At 36.5% G+C, this 26,998-nt stretch overlaps 1 protein-coding gene across 2 annotated transcripts in view; it reads right to left on the reverse strand.

Annotated features, from left to right (window-relative positions):
• Positions 1-26,998, reverse strand: part of ADK (adenosine kinase) — a 292,886-nt gene that overhangs the window by 62,817 nt on the left and 203,071 nt on the right. For both annotated transcript variants that reach the window (XM_080348339.1, XM_080348340.1), the window contains exon 7: positions 18,517-18,687. In XM_080348339.1, the coding sequence (XP_080204465.1) occupies positions 18,517-18,687 (171 nt within the window). The remainder of the gene's footprint in view (positions 1-18,516; positions 18,688-26,998) is intronic.

Below are 26,998 nucleotides of genomic sequence, written 5' to 3' on the forward strand. Positions count from 1 at the left end.
TTCTCAATTCTATTAGTGTTAGTGAGCAGCACCCCAGGGTACAAAAGCATATCACCGAGATTCCTTACAAATTTGCCATTTCTAAAGTAGAAGAAAGAAGGGAAAAAAGGGGAAAAAAAAAAAAAAGAAAAAACAAAGGAAAAAACCCACCACATTTTGTGATACTATTTTATATAACATTAGCAAGATGTAAATAGCCAAAAGATGGCTTTGTTTTTGAGTTCACACTTAAAATCAGAGAAAATGTCCTCCTGAATGCCACACATTTTTTTTTTTTTCTGGAATATTGCATGTAAGTACCAACATTTCACAGAAGACTAAAGGTTAAGTATGTACTAGTGGAGTCTCTGCTGATAGGTGCCAGTGAAGCTTTTCCTTCAGCTTAGCGGCAAAGGATTTACAATACTAGGGATGCTAGAGACACAAGATTCACTTGCACTGATTGCTTTTCACCATAAAATGTTCTGTAAATCAATGTGTTACTCTTTGTTTAGAGAGGTGTGTGACACTCTCAACTTGTACTTTCACTACTGTGCAGGAAATAATCACAGTTCAGGTGGCATATGGATATTTTGTATTTCAGAACTAGCAAAGAAATCTCGTGACATGGTCATTGCTATGGTAACTATACTTTTGCAGTGAACACTGAAGTAAATAGGTACATAAAACATGTGTAAGTTGTCACTACATAAGTTACTGCTGCCCTGGAGCTGCAATAATTTGGTTCCTTTAAAAATCATTAAATCTAGCCATAAATACTTGGTATCTTGCAATGTCCTATTATTTCAATAAGATGACAAGGCTCCTCGTACATAATAGAGTACAAAGGCAGGAGCAGATTGATTTATCCAGAAAGGAACTTTTTGGAAAAGGAATTTATTGGCCTCTAAGTACCAAAATATGAGCAGGCTTCTGGCCAGCATGAAGAAGGTTGCCATCATTGAAACTTGGTGGGACGAACCCCATGACTAGAGCATGGCTATCAATGGCTACAGGATGTTCAGAAGGGACAGGTGAGGAAGAAAAGGTGGAGAAGTTGCCCTTTACGTCAAGAGATGGATAGAGGGTAAAGAGCTGTTCCTGAAGAATAGCCATGAGCCGGCTGAAAGCTTATGGGTAAGAATCGGAGATCGAGCCAACAAAGTAAACCTTGTGGTTGGTGTCTACTATAGGCCACCCAATTGATGAAGCCTTCTTACTCCAGGGATTGAGAGTAGGCCTGTGGAGAAGGACTTGGGGGTTCTGGTAGATGAAAAGCTGGAGATGAGCTGGCAATGTGCCTTGGCAGCCCAGAAAGCCAACCCTATCCTGAGCTGCATCAAAAGCAGCACGACCAGCAGGTCAAGGGGGGGTGATTCTGCCCCTCTGCTCTGGTGAGACCTCACCTGGAGTCCTGTGACCAGCTCTGGAATCCTCAGTACAGGAAAGACATGGACCTGTTGGAGAGGGTCCACAGTAGAGCCACAAAAATGAACAGAGAGATGGAACACTTCTATGAAGAAAGGCGGAGAGAGTTTGGGTTATTGAGCCTGGAGAAGAGAAGGTTCTGTGGAGACCTTTTTGCAGACTTTCAGTACTTAAAGGGGACTTATAAGAAAGATGGGGCCAGACCTTTTAGCAGGGCCTGTTCAACAGGACGAGGGGTAATGGTTTGAAACTAAAAGAGGGTAGATTTAGACTAGACATAATGAAGAAATTTTTTACAATGAGGGTGCTGAAACACTAGCACAGGTTGCTCAGACAGGTGGTAGATGCCCCATCCCTGGCCAGGCTAGACGGGGCTCTGAGCAACCTGATCTAGTTGAAGATGTCCCTGCTCACTGCAGCGGTCTTGGACTAGATGATCTTTTGTGGTACATTCCAACTCAAACTATTATTTTCTAAAAAAAAGAAACAATCACACCCTGAAGCAAGGTTGAGCCACTGTGGAAAGCCTGAATCATTAAGGGAATTACTCTCTCTCTGGGAAACAGAGAACTATTGTCAGGTATAGCGCTCAGTCTGATTTTCTCAGGTTGTCCCCTTATTCTTCGTCTCTTCCTCTCCTCAAATAATTCACCAATGGCTGAGATGTGAAATTAGAAGAGAACAGGCTGGACTTGCCCTCCTTCAGCAAACAGTAGTAATCTGCAGAAAGAGATTTTGGTTTCCTTTCATGCTCTGCTCTTCATCATAAAGAATATTTGGCTTAAGGAGGTCCTCCTTTTGTCCCAGCTGAGCAATATAACACAATTGTTAGGTCTTTCATACACAAACAAGTTTTGGAACAGTTAAGTGTAAGCTTAACACCCAGCTTAACACAAGCTTCTCACACATAGTGATGATGAACTGACACTCAGAGAAGGAAATCACAGTTGTCTTCTCATTTAGACAGTAACTGTAATCCTGCTGAGCAAAAAACCAAAGGGAACTGTCTAGCCATGGCACAAAATGAAGGAAGGAACTGATAGGTCAAGTGGATCCCTTGGGAACATTTCCTTGGCTTTGATTACATGTATGGCTTCGAAGTCTTATGTTTCTGAAAGAAAGGGGATAGTGTTTTGTGACAGCTACATTATATTGTTTTATCAACTAGATTAGCATGGCCGTGGAGACTGGAAGGCCTACACAGTTACCACTGATGAGAGATGTACAGCTGAACCAGTTCTTCATAGAATATGTACCAGTGGATGTCCAGAGACTGGACGAACACCAACATATATCTTTTTAAACTAGAGAATGCAGTTTCTGCAAGAAACAACAACAAAAAATATGGTAATTTTATTTTATGTATGGAAAGAAAAGCATCCACCTTAATGTTTCACTGACGTTCTGGTCATGTCTCTGATGGCATTAAGTTCTGCCTCTTGCTTAAAATTGGAGTTTTAACCTCTGTTTACTGTGGGAAATATCGTATCAAGACCATGCATGCTTTGAAAGTACTGAGAGCATACAAGAACTTTATTTATTAATCCATTGGCAACTATGCCCTTTACCACAGATACAAACATTGTCTGTATCCCAAAGGATTTAGCAAACATGTCATAAGTAATTATAATTTGAAATTTGACATTCAGGCTACACTTAAAGATGGACATTGAAAAAAACCTGTTGATAATTGTTTTATCCAATTATATCTAGAGGGACGACAGCAGTACAGGTACCTCTAATATGGGATTATGAAAATGCTAGTTACCTGTCAGTCTTTGTCTAATGATTTTATAGATTGTCACAATTTAGCAGTAGGGAAGAAATTCAAGGACTGTGTTTTCATTTCGTACTTTTAGATTGGCTGTCTCAAATTACTTCCCTGTTTAAAAATCATGTGGCCACACCTCCTTGTCCCTTTTCTTTAAAATATCGCCCATGTATCTGCTGCCTTAGCCCCACTGTGCTGAGGGAACTGAGACAAGCTACAAGTCTGAAAAGGGGGAGAAGAGGGAGAACAGGGAGAAATGTCTCCCTCTTCCTCTGGCAGAAAATTCCTAGAGGAACTCAGGCTGTAATGTACAACTTCACATTAATACAACTCTGCAAATCACCACCTTAAGGGTCTGATTCATCAGTAATGCTCTCATTTCATTATGCTGCTCTGCTGATGGAAAATGTACACAAGTAGAGGTTAACAGCTTGGTGCACTGTGGCTCTTTTTATTATGCTCTGTTACATTTGTAAATCTGTTCTTAAGAGTCAACATCAATGCAAAATGATTTAAGTCTGATACTACTTGAAAGAGACAGAACTTTTGCATGGCTGTGTAATCCCCAGTTGCGTTTCTTGCTTGGAGACCATGTGTGACATTTTAAAAAGTAATAACAATAGTAATCCAAGACTAAAATTTACATCAAGTCAATATAGAGTTAAAATCAGGGTATGAACCAATAACTTCATTATGAAGAACTGCAAGTATGCTGTAAGAATTCTGAAATCCATGAGCATAAATATAACTCAGGACACTCAGGGTTAAGTTTATATTGAAAAAGATCCAATCACATGAAAATAAAAGATAGATAAGCAAGTTACTCATATATTAATGTCTACCTGTCATGATACTATGAATGAAAACATCCATGAAAACTTCCAAAATCCTGAAAACATAACTCTGAGCTAATCCAGTACCACAAACACTAAAATATTGAAGTCATGACTGTGTTTATTAGATAGTAGTACTACAGGGTATGCTACCACTACCGTTCTCAATCGCAGAAGTGAGAAGACAGACACCTCCCTGAGACACAGCTCTTTCATGGCTCTTCTGTGCTGACAGAGGACCAAGCTAACAAAGAGCAACCTTCTTTTCATAAATCTTGCAACGCACAATCCCTGCTGCCACGTTAAAGGCTAATGTGACAATGCAGGCAAGTCCAACCTCCTTTCCCTTTGCTGTCCTGCATAAGACTTAGGCATAATACAGTTATTAATGACTACGCATTTTTAACCCAAAATCTTTTACTCTTTTCTGATAGAATTCAACAGTTGTTTTAAAATACGGGAACTGCTAATAAAAGTTGCTGGAAGTACTCGAGCAGAAAGCTGAAAAGATTGACAGTGAATTTTTTTACTTATATAGCAAAGACTAATTTATATTTTACGCTGTTTCAGCAGTCTTCGACTGTTTTCTTCAAAATCACTGGCTCAGTGGCACCATATGGAGCATGTTGAACTTAAGATACCAAGAATGTGTCCAAGATATATCTCACTCCAGTGTGTTAAAACATTCCACCCTGCAGCTGTCATTATAGGAATATAATTCATACCCCAAAGTTTAAAGAAAAACAGTGTAGCTTACTATGCTTACAAAAATACAAGATTTTTTTGGTTCCAAGTAACGGTCAGTAAATGGAGAACAGTTAATCTTAAACACTGCTTTCTTAAATATTTAAAATCTTAACTTATCATGAACTGCTTTAATACTGCATTATATTTAAGACTGAGAACAACAACAAAAAAGCAAAAGAATTACTAAAAACGTTACAGTGAAGGGACTTAGATATCTAGATTTAGCATAGCCTATCATTATTTTTTTCTTTTCCATGGATTACGTTTCTTTTAAAAATTGATACATGAGATTACAGGGCAAAAACCTTAGCTACATTTTTGGTAATGGCACTGAGCAAGTAAGTGATCACTGTTACGACATTTCACCTCTCTCTGGTCATTCCTCTCAAGTCTTTTGTTTGTTATCTCTGTTTAAAATGTAAATTTCTCCGGACAGGACATGTTTCTTACTCTGTTTCGTACAGTGTATAGGACTCCAAACACTTTCTATAAAGTTAACTGCTGTAATAATAAGGGAAAAGCTGCCTTGGGATGGACACATTACAGTTCGCAAGTCAGTTCGCAAGTTAGCAATGCAAACTGCCTTAGAAAAGGATCCACAGAACCATTTTAACATGCCAACCCATCATATATTCTGTACATGACACGTTTCAGAGGAAAACTGTTTTAGAAAATTTAAAATTTTTATTGATACAATTTTTCATACGCCTTTGTCTGTAAAGTGAGGAAGCTGTACGAGACTCAGGGGAAAATGTTTTAGAAACCTTCTAAGGTTATCCCATAATAGCTTATTGATAAATGGTAAAATTGTATGTAAGGCTTAATATCCCAGAGGCCTTCAAGGGCAGGCAGTAACTTGTGTGTGTCTTGCTGGCAAGCTGGGGATCTCCTCTCTACAATAGTGTCAATCTTCCATTTACAGCCATCCATGGAACAAAGATATTGATGCAGGCCTGAGCATTACATGCCTTATGTCTCTAGCCAGTATGATATTAGGGAGGCATTTCCTATTTGCAGGGAGTAGGAACATGAAAAGGATTTTCAAGAGCTAGTTGCTAGTTCAGAGCACAGAAGCTGGCTCTGTTGAGAGAGAACAGTAACGATGCTCAGTAATAAGTACTACTGAAGACCTTGTTATACTCTCCACATAGCTGAGACAGGCAAGATCCATAAAAGTGTTTGTAAAATGAGGAATTAAATTAGGAAAACATTGCACAGTTATACCAAATTTGCACCCCAGGCTGTTGCTGGGTTTGATGTGTTTGATTCCAGAAAAACAGAATGCAAGAAATAAAGAATAAAAAAAAAAAAGGCAGTTAAGGAGATGTTATGAAAAGGTAAGCATCATAACTTGTTATGATCTTGATTTAAATTAATAACATGGTTTGGACAGATTAGTATAGACAATATAAGTTATATTTCAAACAGTTTCCAGGATGAGTTGGATATATTTAAAATCTACTCTTAGGAATTTTATCTACATGAAGTATAATTTTTCTTATTCACTATCCTGAACAAGGATGTATTGCAAGAGGTCTTATTAGCAGATGAACAAAACAGTAGCACTGAAAACAGTTGTTAAATTCTAATTAAAAAAAAAAAAAAGATAATTAGAAAACTTTCCACATGTATAAAATGTAAAATGAGAGAGTTCTATTTATCTGGCTAATCATTTCTTGAAAGAATTATCTGTGTTCAAGGACCACAGGACTGGTCACAGTGGATCAGATCAGCAATCTATCTAGTCCAAGAACCCACCTCTGGAAAATTGTTACAAAGAAAACTGAAGGAAACCAAAAGTTTACAGAACAATCTGGCTTTCTTTAAACTCTCATTAAAGAGTTGATTTGTACCCTGAAAAGTAATTGTTAAAAGGATACTAACTGTGGATAGCCATATTGTCTCGTTATCTCATTCTCCTCATCCACCTAACACTTAAAATCGCTACTGTACCACTGAACATATAGATTTTGAAGCAGAAAAATTAATGGATTTGCTTTGTGTTTCTTTACATGAGATACTATTCTAAAAATTGTTACCTTCAATAACAGCCACAAGAAAGCAGTTCTCCATAATTTATTTCTCAATTAAGCATCTTCACAATGTGTTAACATTTCTCTTTTATCTGTTACAGATTCTTCTCTCACTCTAGATCTGTCCAAACACCTTCCAAAGTAACCAACTTCTGTTAATTTATGTTGCAGAGTTCTATACAGCACACTTTTAAATTCCAAATAAACTGAAAGAGAAACTCTTATTTAAGATTAGCAGAGGTGAAGGTTGGTTAAAGAGACATAATTGACATTTAGCTTGCTACAAAAACCACTCTAATGGAAGAGGTGCAAAATAAATAGGTATGCTTTGAATAAAGTCTGCTACAAGGACGACTCCTCCCTAAAACACTTAATAACTTTACCATAAATGAAAGGATAACTTTGGGGTGACTTAGGTTGTCACTTTCATGCCAGCTTAAAAATTATCCCAAGAACATAGCTAAAGATGACGTTAACACACTAAACACTTTGATATTGATTTTAGCTTGCTCTACCTGAAATATATACATGCACCACTTATCCTGGGACACAAAGCTTGTGTTTGAAATATGAAGGTAACTCATCTGGAAGTAGAGTTAATATGGAATCTCAAAACTTACGGTTTTCATAGTATAATCTAAATAATGGGTCTACCTCCCACCAGTGCTATGCTTTAGAATACTCATATGTGTGTGCACACACCTCCTGGACAATGCAAGTTCAGAGATGGGCAATGATTGGGCAGCATAAGACCGTGTACTTCAGTTCTTTTCAGCAGTTCAGATTCTAGAAGAAATTAATTCGGTTCCAGATGATGAGTGTTCTTTTTTGAGCAGTTAGATTCAGTAGCTTGACTCATTATCGTAATTTGCGTATACCAAGATGCAGCTTCATCCAAATTTGGCATTTACTTTGATGTTCAAATCAAATGCATAGTGTTTGGCAACTATATGTGCAGAATTTAAATTGACTGCTCCATTTATCTGAAACTGGTACACGTCCAAGACTGCTCACAGATGTATCTACTGGTCTAGTAGAAATTCCGACAAGGGGAAAAAGACACATTAGTCATAGCTGCTCCAAAATGACATACATATTAAATATTGTGTGTGTTAAGACTATCTGACTGGCCATCCACATAGGTCATATGTGTTTCAAAAAAAGTTAAGAAAAAACTTCAGGTGAACCTATGGTGAAAGATAACTACAATTCCATGAAATTTCAGGTATTTTCCAGTTGGAGGAAGGCCTTCCTTTCAGAGCAATCAGAACTGCCTCAACAACACAATTTATGGCTACAACTTCATTTCTCATAAAAATGCTCATTAAAATTCTTTTAAAAAAGAAAGAATGTCACGCAATCTGGAGAGGTCAACGGCCTGACTAGGGAAGATAAAAACGCCCTGGTCTCTCAGAGGAATTCCACAGTAGAAAGACACTTTGTTAAAAGACATCCTGAAGATGACCTAATTCTGTGAGGTCTCTCACCTGCCAGAAATCAGAGATATTGCTAATAGCTTGGCGTCTCAGAATTTAGCAAATAGTATCCCTCAGAATGACAGCCACAGCAAACGAGAAATAAGCATGCTGTTGAATGGCACCTGCAGGCTGGCTTAGATTCAAAGAACAATAATATCAAAATGAAGAAGCATAATTTCTCAATAAAAACAATGAGTTTCCCTGAATCATGATCTTCACCATCAGAAAAATCGATAATAAAACTCCTAACTCCAGAAATTTTTGGGACATCCTCAAATAGCCTATTCAACTAACAGGGCTGTACCTTGATAACAGCAGGACAGCTTGAAAAGTATCTCTAAGGCCAGGTGGGGATCCTAAGAGTCTTCCACTGGAATGTGTACCACTTTCCCACTGCTGTTAATTGAGTTTCTCAAATGCTAACGTTATTTGCTTCTTGACAAGGACAGCCTGTGGCCCTACGGAGCAGGGAGGACCAGCTGGCTCCAAGTTCTAAGACCTGGACAAGAAGCAGATACTGGTGGCTGCTTCCACTGTAAGGGTGCTGAGGAAAGTCCTTCACCTTAGCTGTGGTTGGGAAGAAGACAGTTTCTGCTTGTCAAACTGCTGCCACTGAATAACTTGAGGATGATTAACACACTTGTTTGCTGAATTTCAAATTCAGAGTAGGGATCACCCTCTAAACAGCTAGAAATGTGACCAAGAAACAGACTTACATGTTTCAAAATTTCTACCAGGCCAGCCATTAGGCTGCTTCAATTCTTTCCTTTAGAGCAGGGGTATCAAACCCATTTTCAATAGGGGCCACATCAGCCTTGTAGAGTACTATAATTACATTTGGCCCCTTGAAGGCAATCGTGAGGCTTGTGCGGCCCTGCTGAAGATGAGTTTGACACCCCTGCTTTTAGAGAGAAGCTCCTTCACCTGGAAAATACTTTAGTATGGAAAGCAAACTGACTCATACATGTATGTTTCCCTAATGTGACTGCAGATGTTGATGGTTTTGACATGGAACATAAGGGTACAAATGAGCATCAGAGGACTTAATGAGCAACTTTTTGACATTGTTACTTATCACGCATGTATTTGTAGTACTTTTATAACAATAAAGGTTTAGTAGATCATATCTGTGAAGAATAAAGAAAAAAAAGTGTAACGACTAGGAGAGACGGGTTGCCTTAACTTAGAACAAAAACCTCTAGCACAGCAATTTCTCCACATTGCTTCCCTGGGAGGCCAATATTTAAACAAACGGTATTGTAAGTCAGAATGTGAGCAATAAACCTAAAAATTTATCTTAAAAAGACTCTTTCATATGACCGCAAAATTATCACCCAAAGGCTGTTGTAAATGGAGTGGCTTACATTTATAAACAAGGCAAGGTTTTAGAGATCTGTTAATATCTTTGGGAAAACCATGGATGCTTTTACTTATCTTTAATTTATTTTAGGTACGCTGCAACTATATTTTTCCTACTCCTTTTCAAAGCTCCTTCCCTAACTTTTTGACAACTCTTTGAAAAAATATTTAGAAATTAATAAAATATTTTTGCAACCCTTACATATATTTATGACCCATTGTATATACTTCATAATAGGAGGCACATTTAGCTTTCCTTTTAATGCCATTTATAGGAGAAAGAAATTATTTTTTAATTGTATAATTAGTAAATTTAATCAATAAAAATGCTGAGTACTATCAATTCTAATGTCTTAACTCTAAATTCTAATTAAAAAATTAAAATACAGATGTTAATCAATAACACTTGAGCAGAAGTAATTTCTAAATACCGTCAATGTATACGTCAATGCATGACGGAAAAATCTTTCTGAGTTTTTTAATTATACATAGCACTTTTTCAGTAATCTTAATGAAACATCAGTGGGTTACATTTATTCTTATAAAATCTACAAACAGTAGGAATCCCAGTGACAAAAGATTATATAATTACCTGGAAAGAAGAGAGGGTTCAAGTGCATGGTTTTAACCTTATTTGTTGAAGAAAGTCAGAAAAATAAAACTACTTAATAGATTTGTAATCAGATGTGAAGCTCTCTCGATGGAATAAAAGTATTATTTGAGCTATATAAGCAGGGTGAAGGAAGGTGTTGATTAACATAAGAAATAAGGTGGAAACTGCACTTTTGAAAAATTTGTGTTATGTAATAGTACAGAAAAATATGTTAACATAATAAAGTTACGGTCAATTCTATTCCAAAATCTCCAAACCACTTTTTCAAGATTACTTCCTTATAAAACAGTTTTACAAACAAATACTAAAAGCCATTCTAAGGCAGTTTCAACTTACTTTTGCACAACTACGTGTTTGCATTTTGAACGTATTTCTTAAGTGGCTTCAGTGTTAAAATCATTACTGAAACATTTGCAGTCATACAGACTGAAAACCACATGTACTTTTAGTCTCTGCATTCATTATGTCATATTGCATACTTTCTTGAAAAATTTAGTTCAGAGCAATTTAAAGAGCAGCCTCCAGACCCAGCTACAACACATGATCACAGGCTTTTGAACAACATCGTGGACTTGCTACTGGCTCCTTGACTATCCTTCCCTTTCTTCTCTTCCAAATACCTTTTGTTCAGAACCAAATTTATAAACATAGGAAGCACCAATAAATATTCCTTAGGTAAATATAAGCTCTTTAATATAAAAACCTCTGTCCAAGAACTTTACAGCTAATACCTGAACTCTTCCATGCATAATAACATTCAACTAAAAACCTGCAGACAAAAATACGTCATATAGCTCTAGTCAGGATTTGGAAGGATATTGCTGTAAATACTGTACTAGAGAAAGAAAATATTTAAGTCAGACAATGTCCCTAACTGTGTTCCTTTGCTATACTGCTTGGGAGGGCCCAATGATATAGACTGATTAAATCAGATGAAACAGAGAGGTCATCAGGCTTTCTAAGTCCTCTGTACCACCAAGTATGACCCTCTCATCTAGTCAGATCCAGTGATCTTGTTGCCTGGGAAAGCTAGACTGGCTCTGTGATTCAACAGTAACCTACCCCACAGAAGTTACTCTTGCTATGGATATAAAATTGCTAAATCTGACTAAAAGGGACAGATGAGACTACGTGATAAGGGCAGGTGATTATGATTTAGGTGTTATCCATGGGGACAACATGGAACTGCAACCTTACAGTTCACTGTAAAGGCTGTAATAGCGGGAGAACCCTCAGTATATATTGGCATGAAAGGCTTTCACATGATCTAACAATGTTTGGAATCAGAAACTGGCTACATATGCCCCACATGGAGTAACATATGTATGTATGTAACTAAATTTTATTCACACTTATTTTTGCAGCTTTTATATTACATATTATTATGCTTTTGCCCCAGTACTGATTATTGAAAATACGCATGCAGTTCACCTTCGAAAGGCTTTCAGAGACATATATTATATTACACTGAAAACTGAAAGCCAAATTCTGCACGTCTTTCCCTCCGGTCAGGTGAGTTTTGTCCTAAATGTATCCAGCAGCTGACAACATTTCAGGATGCTAACTGAAGAAAAAATCTAGAACTCCATTTTGCTTGCTCCCGGCTGTCTTGCTATATGACCTTGGGCAAATAACCTCTCAGCTGTCCACCTGTAAAACAGAGACAAGACTACACACCCACCTTATTGGTTTATTCTGAGCTTTAATGTTTATGAAGTGTTAGGAGACGCTCTGGGAAGTGCTACAAAGTGAAAAGGGTTATCAGTCATTGTCAGTAAAACACAAGCTGCTGAAATACAGTGAAATCTGCCTTCCTTCCTTACAGGACATGTTCTGTTTTGTACTGCATTCTAACTAGTATTTGCAATCTTAGAAGTACCTCAACCTTGTATAGCATAAGGAAGGATAAATATCCCTAAGCATTCTGAGAGGCTACCAGAAAATACTTTCACTTTTAAGAAGTGAAGCCTGTTGTAAAGTATATGCTGCTCTTCTAAATACCTGCTTGTTTTCCATAACAGGAAAGAAGAAAGCCATTTTTGAGACAGGATTCCTAAATTGCTTAAATAGCTAGACATTTAGCTGAAAGCAGCACTAAATATCAATTTAAATACTTGGCTTTCAATTTTGCTTTCATTCATAATGTACTAGGTAAACTACACTAAAATAATTACTTGCTTATTACTCATGAATTTCAGTGCAACAGCTGAGACAATGTAGATAAATAACATGATTAATTGAAACAGAATGAATCACAACAAAATATGTTGTTGTATAAGGTATGATTAACTCCACAGTGATTCATATCATTTCAGATAACAGGGCTTTTATCAAAGACGGCTGCAAGGCTGGGAAATTATTTTAAAGCATTTCATCTTCGAAAGCCACTGCAGTTCACAAGGGAGGCAAAAAAAATAAGAGAGGGAGAAGCGGATTCAGTGTCTGCAGCTGAAATAGCCTCAGGCTGTTTCAGCATCTTCCCACAGCACATCTTTACAACATGCCATTGACATTATAGACCTGCTTGCGCTAGAGACCCTCTCATTTTTCAGTTGGCCACAATTTATTAAATATTCCAATACTGAGAAAGCTAATTCTCTGAAGTAAGCAGCAATATATAATGCCATAGCTTTCCTATAACTGAAAACACAATACCTGCATCACGCGGTAAGTGTCAAAATTTTACAAAGACATTGAAGAAAAATAATATTTATTTTTCCTGCATTCAAAATTACAGTTTTTAATTCCCAGGCTCCCTCCAAAGACTATGCAGCAATCTTAAATGTAGGATTCATAAAAAGACATTGCTATCTGTTTACTGCAGTTTTGAAAAGCAAACAGCACCAGCAGCTGACCTTAAAAACCTCTACCTGTTAAAATAGAAGATGAGATGTCTCCTTACAAAATTTTTTCCCATGTATATTTAATAAACTGGGTCAGAATATCTGACTACAATTTTTTAACTTAACCACAGACTCCCTGTAGGGGACTGTGCAAACCTCAGTCTCTCACTCAGTCTATGAAATGAAGATGATTACCCTCACCTGTGGGGCAAGTTTCTGAGAACTTCTGAAAGCATGAAAAGGAAAATACTGGCATATAAATTGAAATGCAAAACACTGACACCCAGCTTAATTCCATTTAAATTGATTAATGTTTCTGAAAATGTAATTAAAAATGAATAAAGATGTAGAAGCTGAAAGTAAAGGTTGAATTCATAAGGAAGATAGCTTGCAACCAATCACTGACAGAAAATAACTCCTCAATATGAACCAGATCCAGTAAGCTAAAAAGAAAGAATCAAGATCTCTTAAGGGCTCTTTCCATAGCATACAAGCAAGTTAGGAGTACAGTAAAATGAGCCTCTTCAAGATACCAGTTTTCAAATATGGTCTAATATTTGTGTTCTACTATTAATTTCAAACATTCGAAAAATAATTTTAAATGCTTACTTGAAAATACTTCAAACAGAAACAACAATTTGGTGATATTTATGGCATGACAAGCCATCCTTTGCTATGTTCCTTACTTCTTGGCCCCATTTGATACAAAAGAACAGACTGAAATGTTTGTCTCCCTCCCATTATTTATGGAAAATCAAACTGTATTTCCCTTCCTCCACACACTGCATTACATCTGCCACTTGATTTTCTCCTGTCTCCTGCCTTTTAATAGTTTCTTCAGAAACAGACAATTCAGCAGTGTGAAAGGACATTTAGGTAGTGTGGAAAACTATCTGCCAGGGATATAAACAACAGCAATTACACTGGTGTAAATTCAGAAAATTCAGTTACGCTGTTATGAATGCACACTAGTTTAAAAAGAATCACCACGAAGCTCATTTATCTTACAAAAGTGATTATGTCTCATTCAAGATTCTAGTGAGCTGTGGGCAGGTTCCTAAGCCTGCAGGTATCAATCTGCTCTCAGGTGATAATCCAGCAAAGAAAATTTGCAGGTGAGACCAAAGGTTGTCCACACTGTCATATCTTAATGTAGCATATCAAGCTATGTGGAGTGAAAGTTGTTTACAAAATGCTTATAGGTTACAGAAAGGGAATAGACCAATTTGTTTGGAAACTATCATTTAGGTGTAAATCCTGGTGTGCTGAACACAGTTTTATGCCAGAAAACTTAGCAGCATTTCCATTCACTCCCCTGGTTAAAATAAGCACAAAACTACAGACTGGCTGCAAGTTCAAAATGAGGAGCGTGTTAACCACTGTTATCAGTTTTAGATTTATTGTTTTTCCTTGTCATTAAAGAGATTTTTCCACATCATTAAAGAGACCCGCCTTTATAAAGCCTTACAAAGGTTCTTAAAGGCTGTGTCTAAACCACATATATTTGTAGATATGTTTCTGTTAGTATTTGATACCTCACTTGAAAATATTTTTAAATTAAGGAGGCACAACGTACTATTGTGGTATAATTGTAAGATGAAATGATAATAAGACCCATTCAATATCTTACTGCATACAAAGGCACCTATCTTTTTAAAGGATTCATAACTCCAGAACCACCACTAAAGTTGTCATTGCTTTTTAAAACATGTAAGTCTTGCATGCAACCTTCTTTCTTCTCAGCACGTTTGCTGTCACACCAGCATCCATTTCCCAGTGAGCTTGCAGAAGCATCTGTCTTTGCAGAACTTCAGTTTACAATTCTGTAATTAATTTGTTCAGAGACTGTGTGTTTAGAACTAACAGCTCTTTACACTAGACAGGAAGAGGATCTGATTTCCAAGAATAATTGTTTTCTTAGTTTTCTTTATTATATTTTTGCTTTTGAAAAAGCCACAATTTCTCTTTTACATAAACTCCTCAACTTTTACTGATTGCTGTACACTGTATACCGCAAGCTGTATTATTTGGCTATGGATTTTGTTGTAAAGCAATAGATGAGGAGCTCAGCATGCCCGTAATTCTCAAGTCTCTAAATTTTCAAACTTCTTAGTGATGTCCTGCCTACACATAGGAAGAGAACCTAGATGATCTTTACCACATCCATATCTTAATAAATATTCCTCTGAGTCACGAAAGACTGCCATATGCAGCGATGAATCATGTGAAAGCTTTGTAGTTCCCCTTGATTTCTGAAGACTTCACAGAAAAAAATTGCTATCCAGCTGCATGGCCAAAATACACAGACTGCTCTCTCTAGAAGTAGTTCCTTCCCTGAGGAGATGCCATTGTAACTCTCATCTTTTGGGGAAAGCAGAAATTGAGTTCAGATTCCTGTGCCCATTATTGACTTAGATGGATCAAGTATATCAGAGACATCAAGGTTTAGCCCTGACTGGGAAAGCAGAAAGAGGCCTGGGAAAGAAATATATGCAAATTTAGGCTCCTTTACTTGCCTAGTACAATTGCTGTGTAGGAAATATTCCACAACTCTCTGCAGAGATGTAATTTTAAAAGCTTTCACTCCTTTGACCACTCTGTTACTAAAAGTTACTTTGAGTTGTAAAATATGTATTCTAAGGTGAGCTTTTACAGACAAATTAAGCAGCAACTTGTGACAAAGCAGTTATCATCAGGAGATAATTGACCTTATTTGAGAGTTAAGCATCCTGAGGCAAAGTAGAGTGTGCTTAATCCTGGCAGGTTAATTATCCAGTGATTACGGTATCTTGGAAGGTATTATTGCTAAGAACCATTTGCAAAATGACACTATTAAAAACCCCCTTAATTTAATAAAAATTAAAAGCAATGACAATAATCAAGTTCTCCAGTCATGTATTGCTAGATAATGACTGCAGAATGGCCCTAATTGGTTAGCAACAATGAACATATAATTATTCCTATTCTGAATGTTCTGTACTAAATTTATTATATAAAGTACAGTTAATAAGCATCAAAAATCCAAGACAAGATGTTTGGCTAGCTATAAAAGGGATTTAAACAATTGATCAAAACATGAGTGGTCAGTGGGCTAATGCTGAAACTGATACATGTACTAAGTCGTTATCACAGCATTCAGTGTCTCCTCTGCAGTTAAGAGCGTGCTGGCTTTTACATTCTAAACTAGAACATTTATTCTGAGGGGTTTATAACTTGCCCATTTTAATTACCATCTGGCTGAAACTTGAAATAACTAATCTCCTTTCAGATGTAAATTTTTAAGTAGAATATGTAATCTAAAATCACTTTGCCAATTGTTTTTAGTTTAGGAATGGCAGTAATTTGGAATTTCGCTGCTCTTGGCTGGTTTTGTATTATTCAAAAAATAAACAGCTCCGTGCTTAAAAATAAAATTGTATTGGTCTGTAATGTGAAGATAAATATAGGGAAGAACAAAAGTAATATCTGAGAGTATTGTTTGAACTAATAAATAACAACCACACCACTTAGTATGCCTTTCTTATATGTTAACGTAAAAACTGTCAATATCTAACTAGCAAAATTGATGGAAAACATAGCAAAAAGCAAAAGCAAATCACAGTAAATGGGCAAAAATCTGGTGTTGGTAAGTTGAAGTGGTTCATTGCCCATCAAGGCATACATAAACACAAAAACATCAGGAATGTACTTGTAGATGAAATTAATACAGGAGGAGAAAAAGCCAAAACAAACCAACAACGAAGGAAGTTACTAGAATGCTGAATATGTCAGAATGAGCGGCTCTGGAGTTTTGCAACTACTCTTTACCACAAACCATACGCAGAGTGCAGAAATACCGACAATCATAGGATACAGCAGCTACCAGAAACTAGAAGTACAGCATGCCAAGAGCATGATTTCAAGTCACACAGAAAGACAAGAGAATAAACCATGCAAATAGTATTTTAACAGCTCAAAAGCAGTAATGACCAGCTTATATAGCAGACAGTGGAGAGCAAAAAACGACCAGGGTTTCAATGAATTAGCGTACGTAACAAAGCATAAGAGGCTGGTACTCTGAGGTATATATATAGTACTGCCATGCTGAAGGGTGATCACTTGTATTTAAATAGCATCTTTTACCCTGTAAGACATCAAAATACTTCAGAAATTACACACAGAAAATGCATCGAGTCTTTCAACAGTCCTACACAATATTTTATGACAGCAGGTGAATAATACCATAGCAAACTGAAATGGAAGGGGAAATTATGGTAGTCTGAATATAATTTCTAAAATTGGAATGTCATCAGTACAGTGGACTACTGCTTATAATGTGTGCAAATACACAAAATGTAACAACCGATGTTTTGTTGTCTGAACAACAGCACCTAATGAACCACCATGATGTGAAGTCTCCTAATAGGTCAATGAGGCAGTATTTTATATAAAAGACCAGCAAGGTTTAATTCCAGAAGTATCTATGAAGCTCTCCCATTCAAACACTGACTAGACTTGGTATTACTTAATTTGTGAAATCTGATAAGGTTTTTTTTTTGCTGATATGATACTGCTATTAAAACAAAATATTCCGTGGAAGACAGAATAAAGGTAACGGTTGGCAGTAGCAGCAAAATGTCAGAAAAATGCTTCTGCATTGTTAACTATAGTTAAAAAGGTTTTCCTTATCCTACTGCATCAAAAAACACAGCAATTTTCTTTATTTATTTTGAAGTCCTGTATCTGTAACAATACTAGCCTCTAATATGGACATGTGGACAACAGTGTAAAAACTGACTTGTGTTGATGTAAGTCCCTGTATCACAGTCAGGAATAAACACTGACAGGAATAAGCTACTTTTCTGTAATTTTCCTGTATTAATGTAGCTACCTTGAGAGACAAACCCACACTTCATTTAGGTGTGTCACATTCTCCAAGGCTTTTTTAAACCTTTTTTGGCTGAGCAAACTAATAAATATCTAAGAGCACTTTCTGAAATAGAAAAAAAATAATCAAAAGTGATAGCGCTACAATGAGGGAAATCTGAACTCATATGGTCTACTACCATGGACTTGCAGGCAGAACTTCATGCAATCTGTTTGCCAGCTGTTGCACAGCAAAGATAAGCTGGACTGCCAGTCCAGCCACCATAAAATTAATGAGAGCCTTCTAAACCAGTTAACCATTTCTTAGTTTTCTCCTCCCACTTCTACCCAAGAAATCATCTTCATTACAGAAAACGCTATTAATAGCACCAGTATGGGTATAGAAACAAGTTACAGAACCTCAGCAGCTCTGCAGGAGCCCTTCATATGTTTTCTTCCGGCAGAGAGTTAATTTCTGGGTGAGTACATCATGTACATGGACAGTTACTACAAAGCAACCAATGTACTGGACACAAACAGCTAGATGCAAGTGGCATGAATACTTCAATTACTTTCACAAGACTCACCGTCTCATTTCCAAAAAGGACATCGACATAAGGCATGACTTTCATCATAGGCTCTTTGTAGAACTGGCTAATAAATGGTGCAGAAAGATTCAAGCTGAAGATCTTGTTGTTTGCAGAAGCTTGAGCAGCCACTTTTAATACTGCTTCTGGTGACACCGTCAGGAAGAATCCCTGCAAGCATCCAAACAAATCAATGCATGTTACTAATTTCATGTTAGGAACCACATGAAGTATGCTGCTTCTAGGTCTCCCCCAACTCATCTTTGTCATACATGTACACAGATAACAACTTCCAGAAAATACCACCTTTCCATTACAGTATTATGGAGGTGACAAAGAATCTGCAAAGAATCACAGCCCTCCAAAATTAAACATAATTCCCTACCGCTGTATTCCATTTAGTATGCTTTCCCATGGCAGCTAAGACTAATGTTAATATTTTAAAAGGTGATATAATTCTAAACACCACTTTCCAGCAATAGTGTCAGTCAGACTGTGCTGCCTAATTCTGAAGTCTGGTACGATGGCTCTATACACAGCTAGGAGATTAATGAAATCCCTTGCCTGAAAAATTATTACCTTGTTTATAACAAATATGGTGAGTATGCTGCCATTATAGTAGCTGTTATTGTTTTGCGGGAAAAACCTAGGGGTTTTCACATTTCTGCACATGCATTTTACTTACCCACCTCCCAAAAGTATTGTTCTTTGTTTTAACTATGAACATTCCAGTAAGTATCGATTGTGAAACAGAACAAACAGAACTCAACCAGAAATTACTATTTGTCTACTAAATTGTGAATGCCAGTTTCAACCTGTGTGAAGAACAATTCAAGGGTGCCATTTTGAATTTAGCATTGCAGATGGTTACCTTAACTGCACAACTTCCAGGAGTTATGTAAAGATCCCCAACAGCTTCATTAATCTACTAATTAGAGGAAGGCTTAGTCTTTACACTAATTAATCAAATTTTGTATGTTTCATTTTTATAATCCTAGAAGTAATTTTACTAACTGTTCTCAAAACTCAATGAATAGCAGTGATTTTCAAGTAAGAGCAGCAAGTGTTAAATTTAAGGCCAGAGATAATGTCTAAGGCACAGTAACAAATAACTTTGAGAGGGATCTGATAAATCAAACACCATCTCAGTCCTGTCTGTAACATCACTGTTATACTCTAGAAGGTATAACAGTGAAAAAGTCTTATTTTCCTGTTTTTATCCATATTATTATGTCTTCAGATCACAGAATATCTGTATTTTTATCCTGCTCACTTCAGCTATCAGATCACAGACATTCCACTTACTGGAAAAAAGACTATAATGAAGAGTGTACAGATGAAAGACTACTTAGAAAGTCTTTCTATTTATTTCTCCTTACTCCATGCTCTCCAGTCTAACAAATACATGCTTGATTTAATCTGGGCACAATTCACCACATGACAATAAAAGTCCAAAGGGCACAAGAATGCTTCAGTACCTTGAACAACTGGAAGCCTGTAAACATCCAGGTTTCTTTGCTATTTTTAGAATCCGAAGAATTAAAATGAACAGTTTGTGTAACATCTTGTCTCCATAGCAATCTCTACCATCTTTTAGTTTTTCATTTAATGAACAGAGTTGGATTTTTTAATATCTGTTCTAAACAAAAAAATAAAAACCTTCCAAGGCTGACATGTTGCCAGCTGTGGATAAATCACAGATCACTATACAGTGCTGTACGTAAATGGTAACCTGGTCAAATAATTAGGCTTCTTACCAATTTTAGGCTGAAAACTTCATCTGAACTAAAAGACATCTGATTGTAATTTAAAATACAGAACACTATCCCCATGAGATCTAACTCAGGCCTGCATCCAACTCCCTTTTCCTTGGAAAGGCAACGTAACAGTACTGGGATACAGATAGGAGAGCTTGCTTTGCTGATCCTGTGAAGTAAAGGCCAGGAACTCTCAGAAGCCACAGCTCTGTCTGCTGGGTTTCCTAAAAATCACTGCTGCCATTTCATTCCATTCTTTCAAGAGTTTGCTATATTTTTATTTCAATAACTATTTGACATTAAAACATCTAGAAATTGAGTTGTGTGCATGGTAAGTCTTGTTAAAACTTTGCCAACTATAACATTTATTTGTAAAAAAAGTTGCAGCAGTAAAAAAAAAAAACGTTGTAGAAGTACAATTCACACAATGGAATTAACAAAGTAGGAAGGAAATGTATAAAATCTGAACTGAATGGATCTGGGTTTAAAGAAACCTAAGCTGTACCCACCTCCTTAAATATTAAATTGAGTTTGTCTGTAGTTTTAGTGGAATTCCAATTACAGCTATGGCCAATATATTTACAGGAACCCAGCTTCCTAAGTTTAAATTACAACTAGATAAGCCACAGACCACGCTATTGCAGCATGCCACAATTTTGTACAGGAATGAACTCCACTAAAACAAACATGTTTTCTTATGTTTCACTGGGATTCACAACAAAGTCACTCCGCGGCTTCCTTAGAACCACAGCCCACATGCTCTTGCAGCCGCCTCGGCTTTTGGTCCAGACTGATGTACACGAAGGAATGCCTGAGTCAACTACTCCTTCCCACTCTAACAAGTTAGCCAACATCAGCTTTCAGTGTGAGAATAAGTGTATCTTGGTATCACTGGTATAAAAGACTTCATATTTCACCAGTAAGAAGTTCTGTTCCCACTAATTAGAAGGCTAAAAGAGGTCCTTCAGAAGATATTCTATATCCACCTACACACCTCAGCCCACTTCTGAGTTTTGGGAACATTTTTACCCTCAAAACCCAAAGGTACCTTAAAACAACTATGAGGAAAATATCTGTAATCAAAGCATGAGACAGTTAACATACAAAAATTCCGACAGCCTGGGAAACTTATGTTGCATATGAAATGAAATTACTGTATATGTATCTCTTTTTGTGAAAGAATGTTGTACATACACATAACTGGACGGTGCAGTCAAAGAAAGTGAAAAGCAGCAATATTAAACCAAGAAAACCTAGTAAACATCACACGCTATCAGACATACTAGCAACACGCAGTATTACTTCGGTGTGTACCCACTGAGACTAAGTATACCAGATGCTACTGCTTCATGATGTGCCACTATTTTCTGCTGTTCAAAATATAATGAACCTCTTTTCAATGCCAGGAGGAAGGTAGCGTTGTACCACAAGCCAGAGAGCAAGGCTGAACTGACACATACACCAAGAAAACAGGATGATAGACTGAATTATTTATATGCATGTTTGTACATATATGCACACAAAACATGACAATACTTTTCTTATTCACTGTAAGCAGTCTTTCTGTTTAAATACAGTTCTTTGGTGGAGAAAAACATTTTCATTGTGGGAGAAACAAAAAAGAAGAAATAAGAGAAAGGCATTTGTGTATTGCAGACACACAGCTATGGGAGATACAGAGTATGTTTGTAACAAAAGCTTTTAAAATTCAATATTAAGATGCACATGACAGGACTAGACAAAGTCAAGAGAGAATATCATATTAATCTCACTTTTACAATATTCAAGAATTCTTTGATGCACCTTTTAAAATATGCCAGGGCACTGTGAATATAGGATTGTCTTTTTTACATTCACTTTTTTTTAATAGACACTAGCACTACTGGAAGGATTTGGTGGGTTCACATACAAGCACTTTGTCTCTGCAAGTCATCTCTCTAATTTTCATCACACATAGAACCCAAAAGGCTTCTTCTGACCTACACTAAGCTCATAGAGCACTAACAATAACAGATATGAGGGCAGAAAATGAGGATGTCAGAAGTGTCAGCAGCACAGAATCAGAATGCTGAAGGACCTCACGAAGCCAGAACAACTCTGCCTTTATTAGTGAAGGCAATTCTGTATAAGGTGTCTTGTCCAAACTGAGAGGTCTTGTCATAATTTGTTCACATGAAATAATGTGTTCACACTGAATTTGTCTGAATTACATACATGTAATGTTTGCACAATGAAGATCAAGGTGTTTTTATTTTTAAAGCCAGTGAGTATTTCCTTAAAGCCAAAACTGAAATCTGTGACTTAGTGTACATTTAGACAAATCCAGGCTGAGATTATAAAAACCAGCTTTGCAATTTCAGGCTTATTATTGTTTAATAGCACAGAAGCAATGTTTGTATAAGAACATACAGAGAAAACAAAAATTAGGATTTTCAAACCTACTACCCACTAAAATGCATTTGCCCTCTGCTTTCTAGCTCTTCTTCTCTCCTTGACACTCCTGTTTGCAGAGTGGGTTATATGAAAATAACTTTATCATATGAGTGACAGGATTTAGTACCACGGTATTCTGAGCTCATTTTGAAATGCCATTTGGTAACAATGTAAAATAAATAAATTGCAAGTGTGAATAAAAATATTTAACTTTCAGAAACACATATACAACAGTCTGCCGCCATTTAAGACAAATCATATTCTGCCAACATTAAAGGAACACATCATTTAATCCAAAATCATTTTATGGCAAGCATTTACATAAAAATGCAATTATGATGACATCACACTATCATCCATCTAAAGGGTGGAATTTTTCAGGCACATAGAAAGTTTGACAGTTACATAGTGACAGTCCTGATAAATAGTGCGGTTCAGTAAAGCCCTGCAGAAATCATCTAACTTCAAGTATGCTGGCAGTTCCAGTAAAAGAGTGAGATTGCCAACATGCCCGAAGAACTTGCTCTGTTAAACAACAAATATAACCAAGTCAGAGCTTTTGGATCTGGTGAGGTTTCCTGTATTCTGTACCCAAAGAGAACTTCAAGCCACACACTTGGGCAGAAGAGGCTTCCTTCCCTCAGCTGTGCGCTGCCATCAGCCTCATCAGCTGCAGTCCCACAGGAATATCAGGGCTTGGAAAGAGTGGAGCTACAAGACACGGAAATTCTTGGGATGGAGAATGAATGACTAGGTAACTGCACCAAACAGAAGAACCTGCACAAGGCTTCCAGGTGCCCTTACAACCAGAAAAGACTGAAGGACTTTTGTCTTGTAGCCTCTGAACTGCACAGAGCACAAATTGGGTGCAGACCATGCCCTGTGAGCCAAGGCAATGAAATCACCTTCCTTCAGAACAGGAACGCGAAGGAATCTCCTTGGAACACTGAAGCAAAAGCTTTTATCTGTCTTAGTACTTATGTGAGTTTAAAAGAGCAGGGAACAATTTTAAAACTATCTTTAAAGCTGAAGTATGTGAATACAATACTTGCAGTGTGCAACACTGTCAAGTTAGCAGACTTACTGACCCTCTTCCTCTGAGTTTTGAGCATTCATACTTGCAACCTGTTCCTGCTTGAAATGATTTGTTAAATTATTTCCCCTACTGAGCTATGACAAAATAGTAGCAAATGATAGAGATATTAGAATACAATGTGGAAAAAACCTCCAGAAATAATTAACAAAACCCCATAAATTAAATCAACAACATGACCTATATTAATGAAAGTGCTTGTGCTTTAAGTAACTTTTTACCTTTTCAAGGAAGGACAAAAGCTCTATATAACTATCCACTTGGGAAATGCTCAGTCTGTAAATTAGTGAAATACATGGACATTATTTTAATCTGTGTACCCATTGTTCATGTAATAATAGGTCATTTAAGAACTTAGAAAGTACGTACAGAGTGTCAACTACATTTTGGAACTATATTTTATCTTGTAGTGGTTACTTACTGAAACAAAACTCACTGCTTTTCATCCAGTTCCTACTGGAAACAGTTGTTTTAAATCAGGAAGCAAGGACAGCAAGAACGCAACAGTTTCACTGAGTAATTGTTTTGGCTTGTTCCTATATGCATTGTTTATTTTTATGAAAGTATTGCTTTATGACTGGAAAATGACTAAGCTGTAAACTATTGTTTTATCATTCTGAGTGGCCAGTGTTTCTGTTTCTGATAAAAGCCAAGTTTCAAACAGTTTTCAGTAACATAGGAAAAAACCTAACTGTCAGTAAATGTGCTTATATTGACCATGACACTTTCCTCTACGGTGGTGCCAACATGTCAGAAGGAGAGGATTGCTTTCAGATTTGAACAGCTTCTTTGTTGCTGAAGTGAACTCTGATTGCTGCCATATTAGTATCTATCAGATTACAACAGTAGCAGAAAACCTCCAATATTTGACACTATATGTTAAAAAAATAGAATTATTTCATGCATATATTAGTAATTTCTTTTTAAATCTACACAATTTGGAAATATTTTTCAATTCTGATTACTAGTGATTAAATTAAGCACTCTCCGGGAAGTTCTTCCAAGTCATATTTCAGACCAAATAATTGTGTGACATTCCTTATGAGACGGATACTCGCAGAGTGTATAGATGAGAACTCCAGTAATGAGGTGGAGGTGTAAACACATATATGAGAGAGCAGTAATTTACCTAGCTTGGGTTTAGGGAAATGTCATCCCAAATAAAAATTTCTCCTGTTTCCCTGGAAACTACAAAGTTAGTTAAGCTCATTTTGGCAAGATGAATTAAGCTCTTAAGTTGATGGTTTGACATAGCTCCCTGAAGTTTAGCCCTCTGTGAGGAAGCAAAAATTCTCTATATTCTTTGTGAAGTATAAGCATACAGTTTTATGTGAGTTTATTAAGCCCAGGGAGTGAGATGTCTGTTTTTATTTACACTGAATTTATAACAAAATTTTGGAGGAAGTATTAAACATCATCTGGGAGACAGGAGCCTAGAGGTTTTATTACTTTGATTAATAATTCAACCTTTTTTGCCTCTGTTTACCCATTTGCAAAATAGTTACAATGATAAATTCACTTCCATTGGCAGAACCAGTGGGAGGTTTAATTACTTAACATTACTGGAATTCTGTGTTGAAAGGTATTATAAAGTACAGGGTATTACCATCAATAAAATACATGCTGCAAATCATATAAGCTAGGATAAAGAACAAACCACATTTCTTCTTTTCTCTTACTGTCCCAACACTACTTTGCCACACCTTCTCTTCATTGAAAACCAATTTAATTCTTACTCAGAAAGCAACACATCTTAAAATATATCTTAAACTGGGATTAAAGAAGCTGTTTCTTTCACCTTTCATCCTTCTAAAGTAACTTAATCAAAATCAGGTTTGCCCAATCTATCTACTAATACGAGGATAACATGCATACACTAAAAAGTAGTCTCGGGCATACCAATGATTGTTTAATGAAACAATAACCAAAAGTCTAAAAATTGGTAATTCTATTATTTACAATGTTTGGAACAATGAGATAACTGATTTTCAATCCTAATTTCCACAATTTTGAGCACAATCTCAGGGTCCCTGTCCTAGCAAATGAACATTTCAGGAAGTATAGAATAAGATATCGTTAATTTAGGCCCTTGATGATTGCACAACATTTGCTTTTTTGTGTATGGCTAGTTACATTAATATAATTTGGCATCTCATTAATGATGTAAACATCAACCATATGTTTAATTCATTCAAGTTTGGTGTGTACATAATATTTACAGTATATTAGTAAATGGAGAGGATCTATGTAACTACAAATGCATAGAGAATTTCTAATTCTCTAGACAGTTAATCCTCAGTTTGAAAGCTCTGTAAGTAAACATATCTTACACAAGCCTATGGCTTACTTAATCAAATAGCCTTGAAGAAGAGAACATATATAAGAATCTTTTAAATTACATGTTCTTATATCAGCACAATGGTTTATTTTATAAATACAAGTAGAACACTCAAGGACTGAAACAATGACTGAACACTGGTGTATTAGTAAATAATGAATAGTGACTGAATGGGTGTCACAAGGATCCTGTAAAAATGCAGATTATTTAATATTGTTGTACAAAGTCTTGTGGAAAACTGTTCAAAGCTTGCATATCAGTACTGCTTACTTAAGTATTTTAATATTCCATAGCCTGAATGTAATAAAAATTCTTCTGCTGTTTACATGAAGAGATTTTTTGATTATGTGGCTTTTGGAATGGAGACAGAAACTAATTTGTGCTTGCCCTTGCTGTATTTATAAATACTAGTTCTCATGGTCAGAAAAAATGAAAAAAAAAACCTCTTAACTAACCTCTTGCTCTGTACTAGTACATACTATATACCCGTGCCCTCACAGTGTCAAGATTCCCAGGTGATGCAGAGGAACGCAAATCTTTTGTAATATTAACAAATACAGGAATAAGTCCATTGCCATGAAAAATAAGTCAACTCCAGCATGACTTCTACACCTTATGGATTTCTCTGTCAACAACATGGTCATGCTATGAAAGGTTTCACTTAAATTCAGGTTAGAAAACAGATATAAGGTAAAATAAAACACAGGTATGCTTTTCCCTAGGCACTCTCATATTGAAACGCTTAAGCAGAAACCTTTCCCCCCCTCCCCAGAACTACCTTTGAGATCTTGTAAATTCTAACAACATAGCAGAATGGGGATTAAATATTAATCATTAATCACATTAGTCATTGCCATCATC

The sequence above is a fragment of the Nesoenas mayeri genome, assembly GCF_963082525.1.
Source record: "Nesoenas mayeri genome assembly, chromosome: 7".
NCBI classification, from domain to species: domain Eukaryota; kingdom Metazoa; phylum Chordata; class Aves; order Columbiformes; family Columbidae; genus Nesoenas; species Nesoenas mayeri.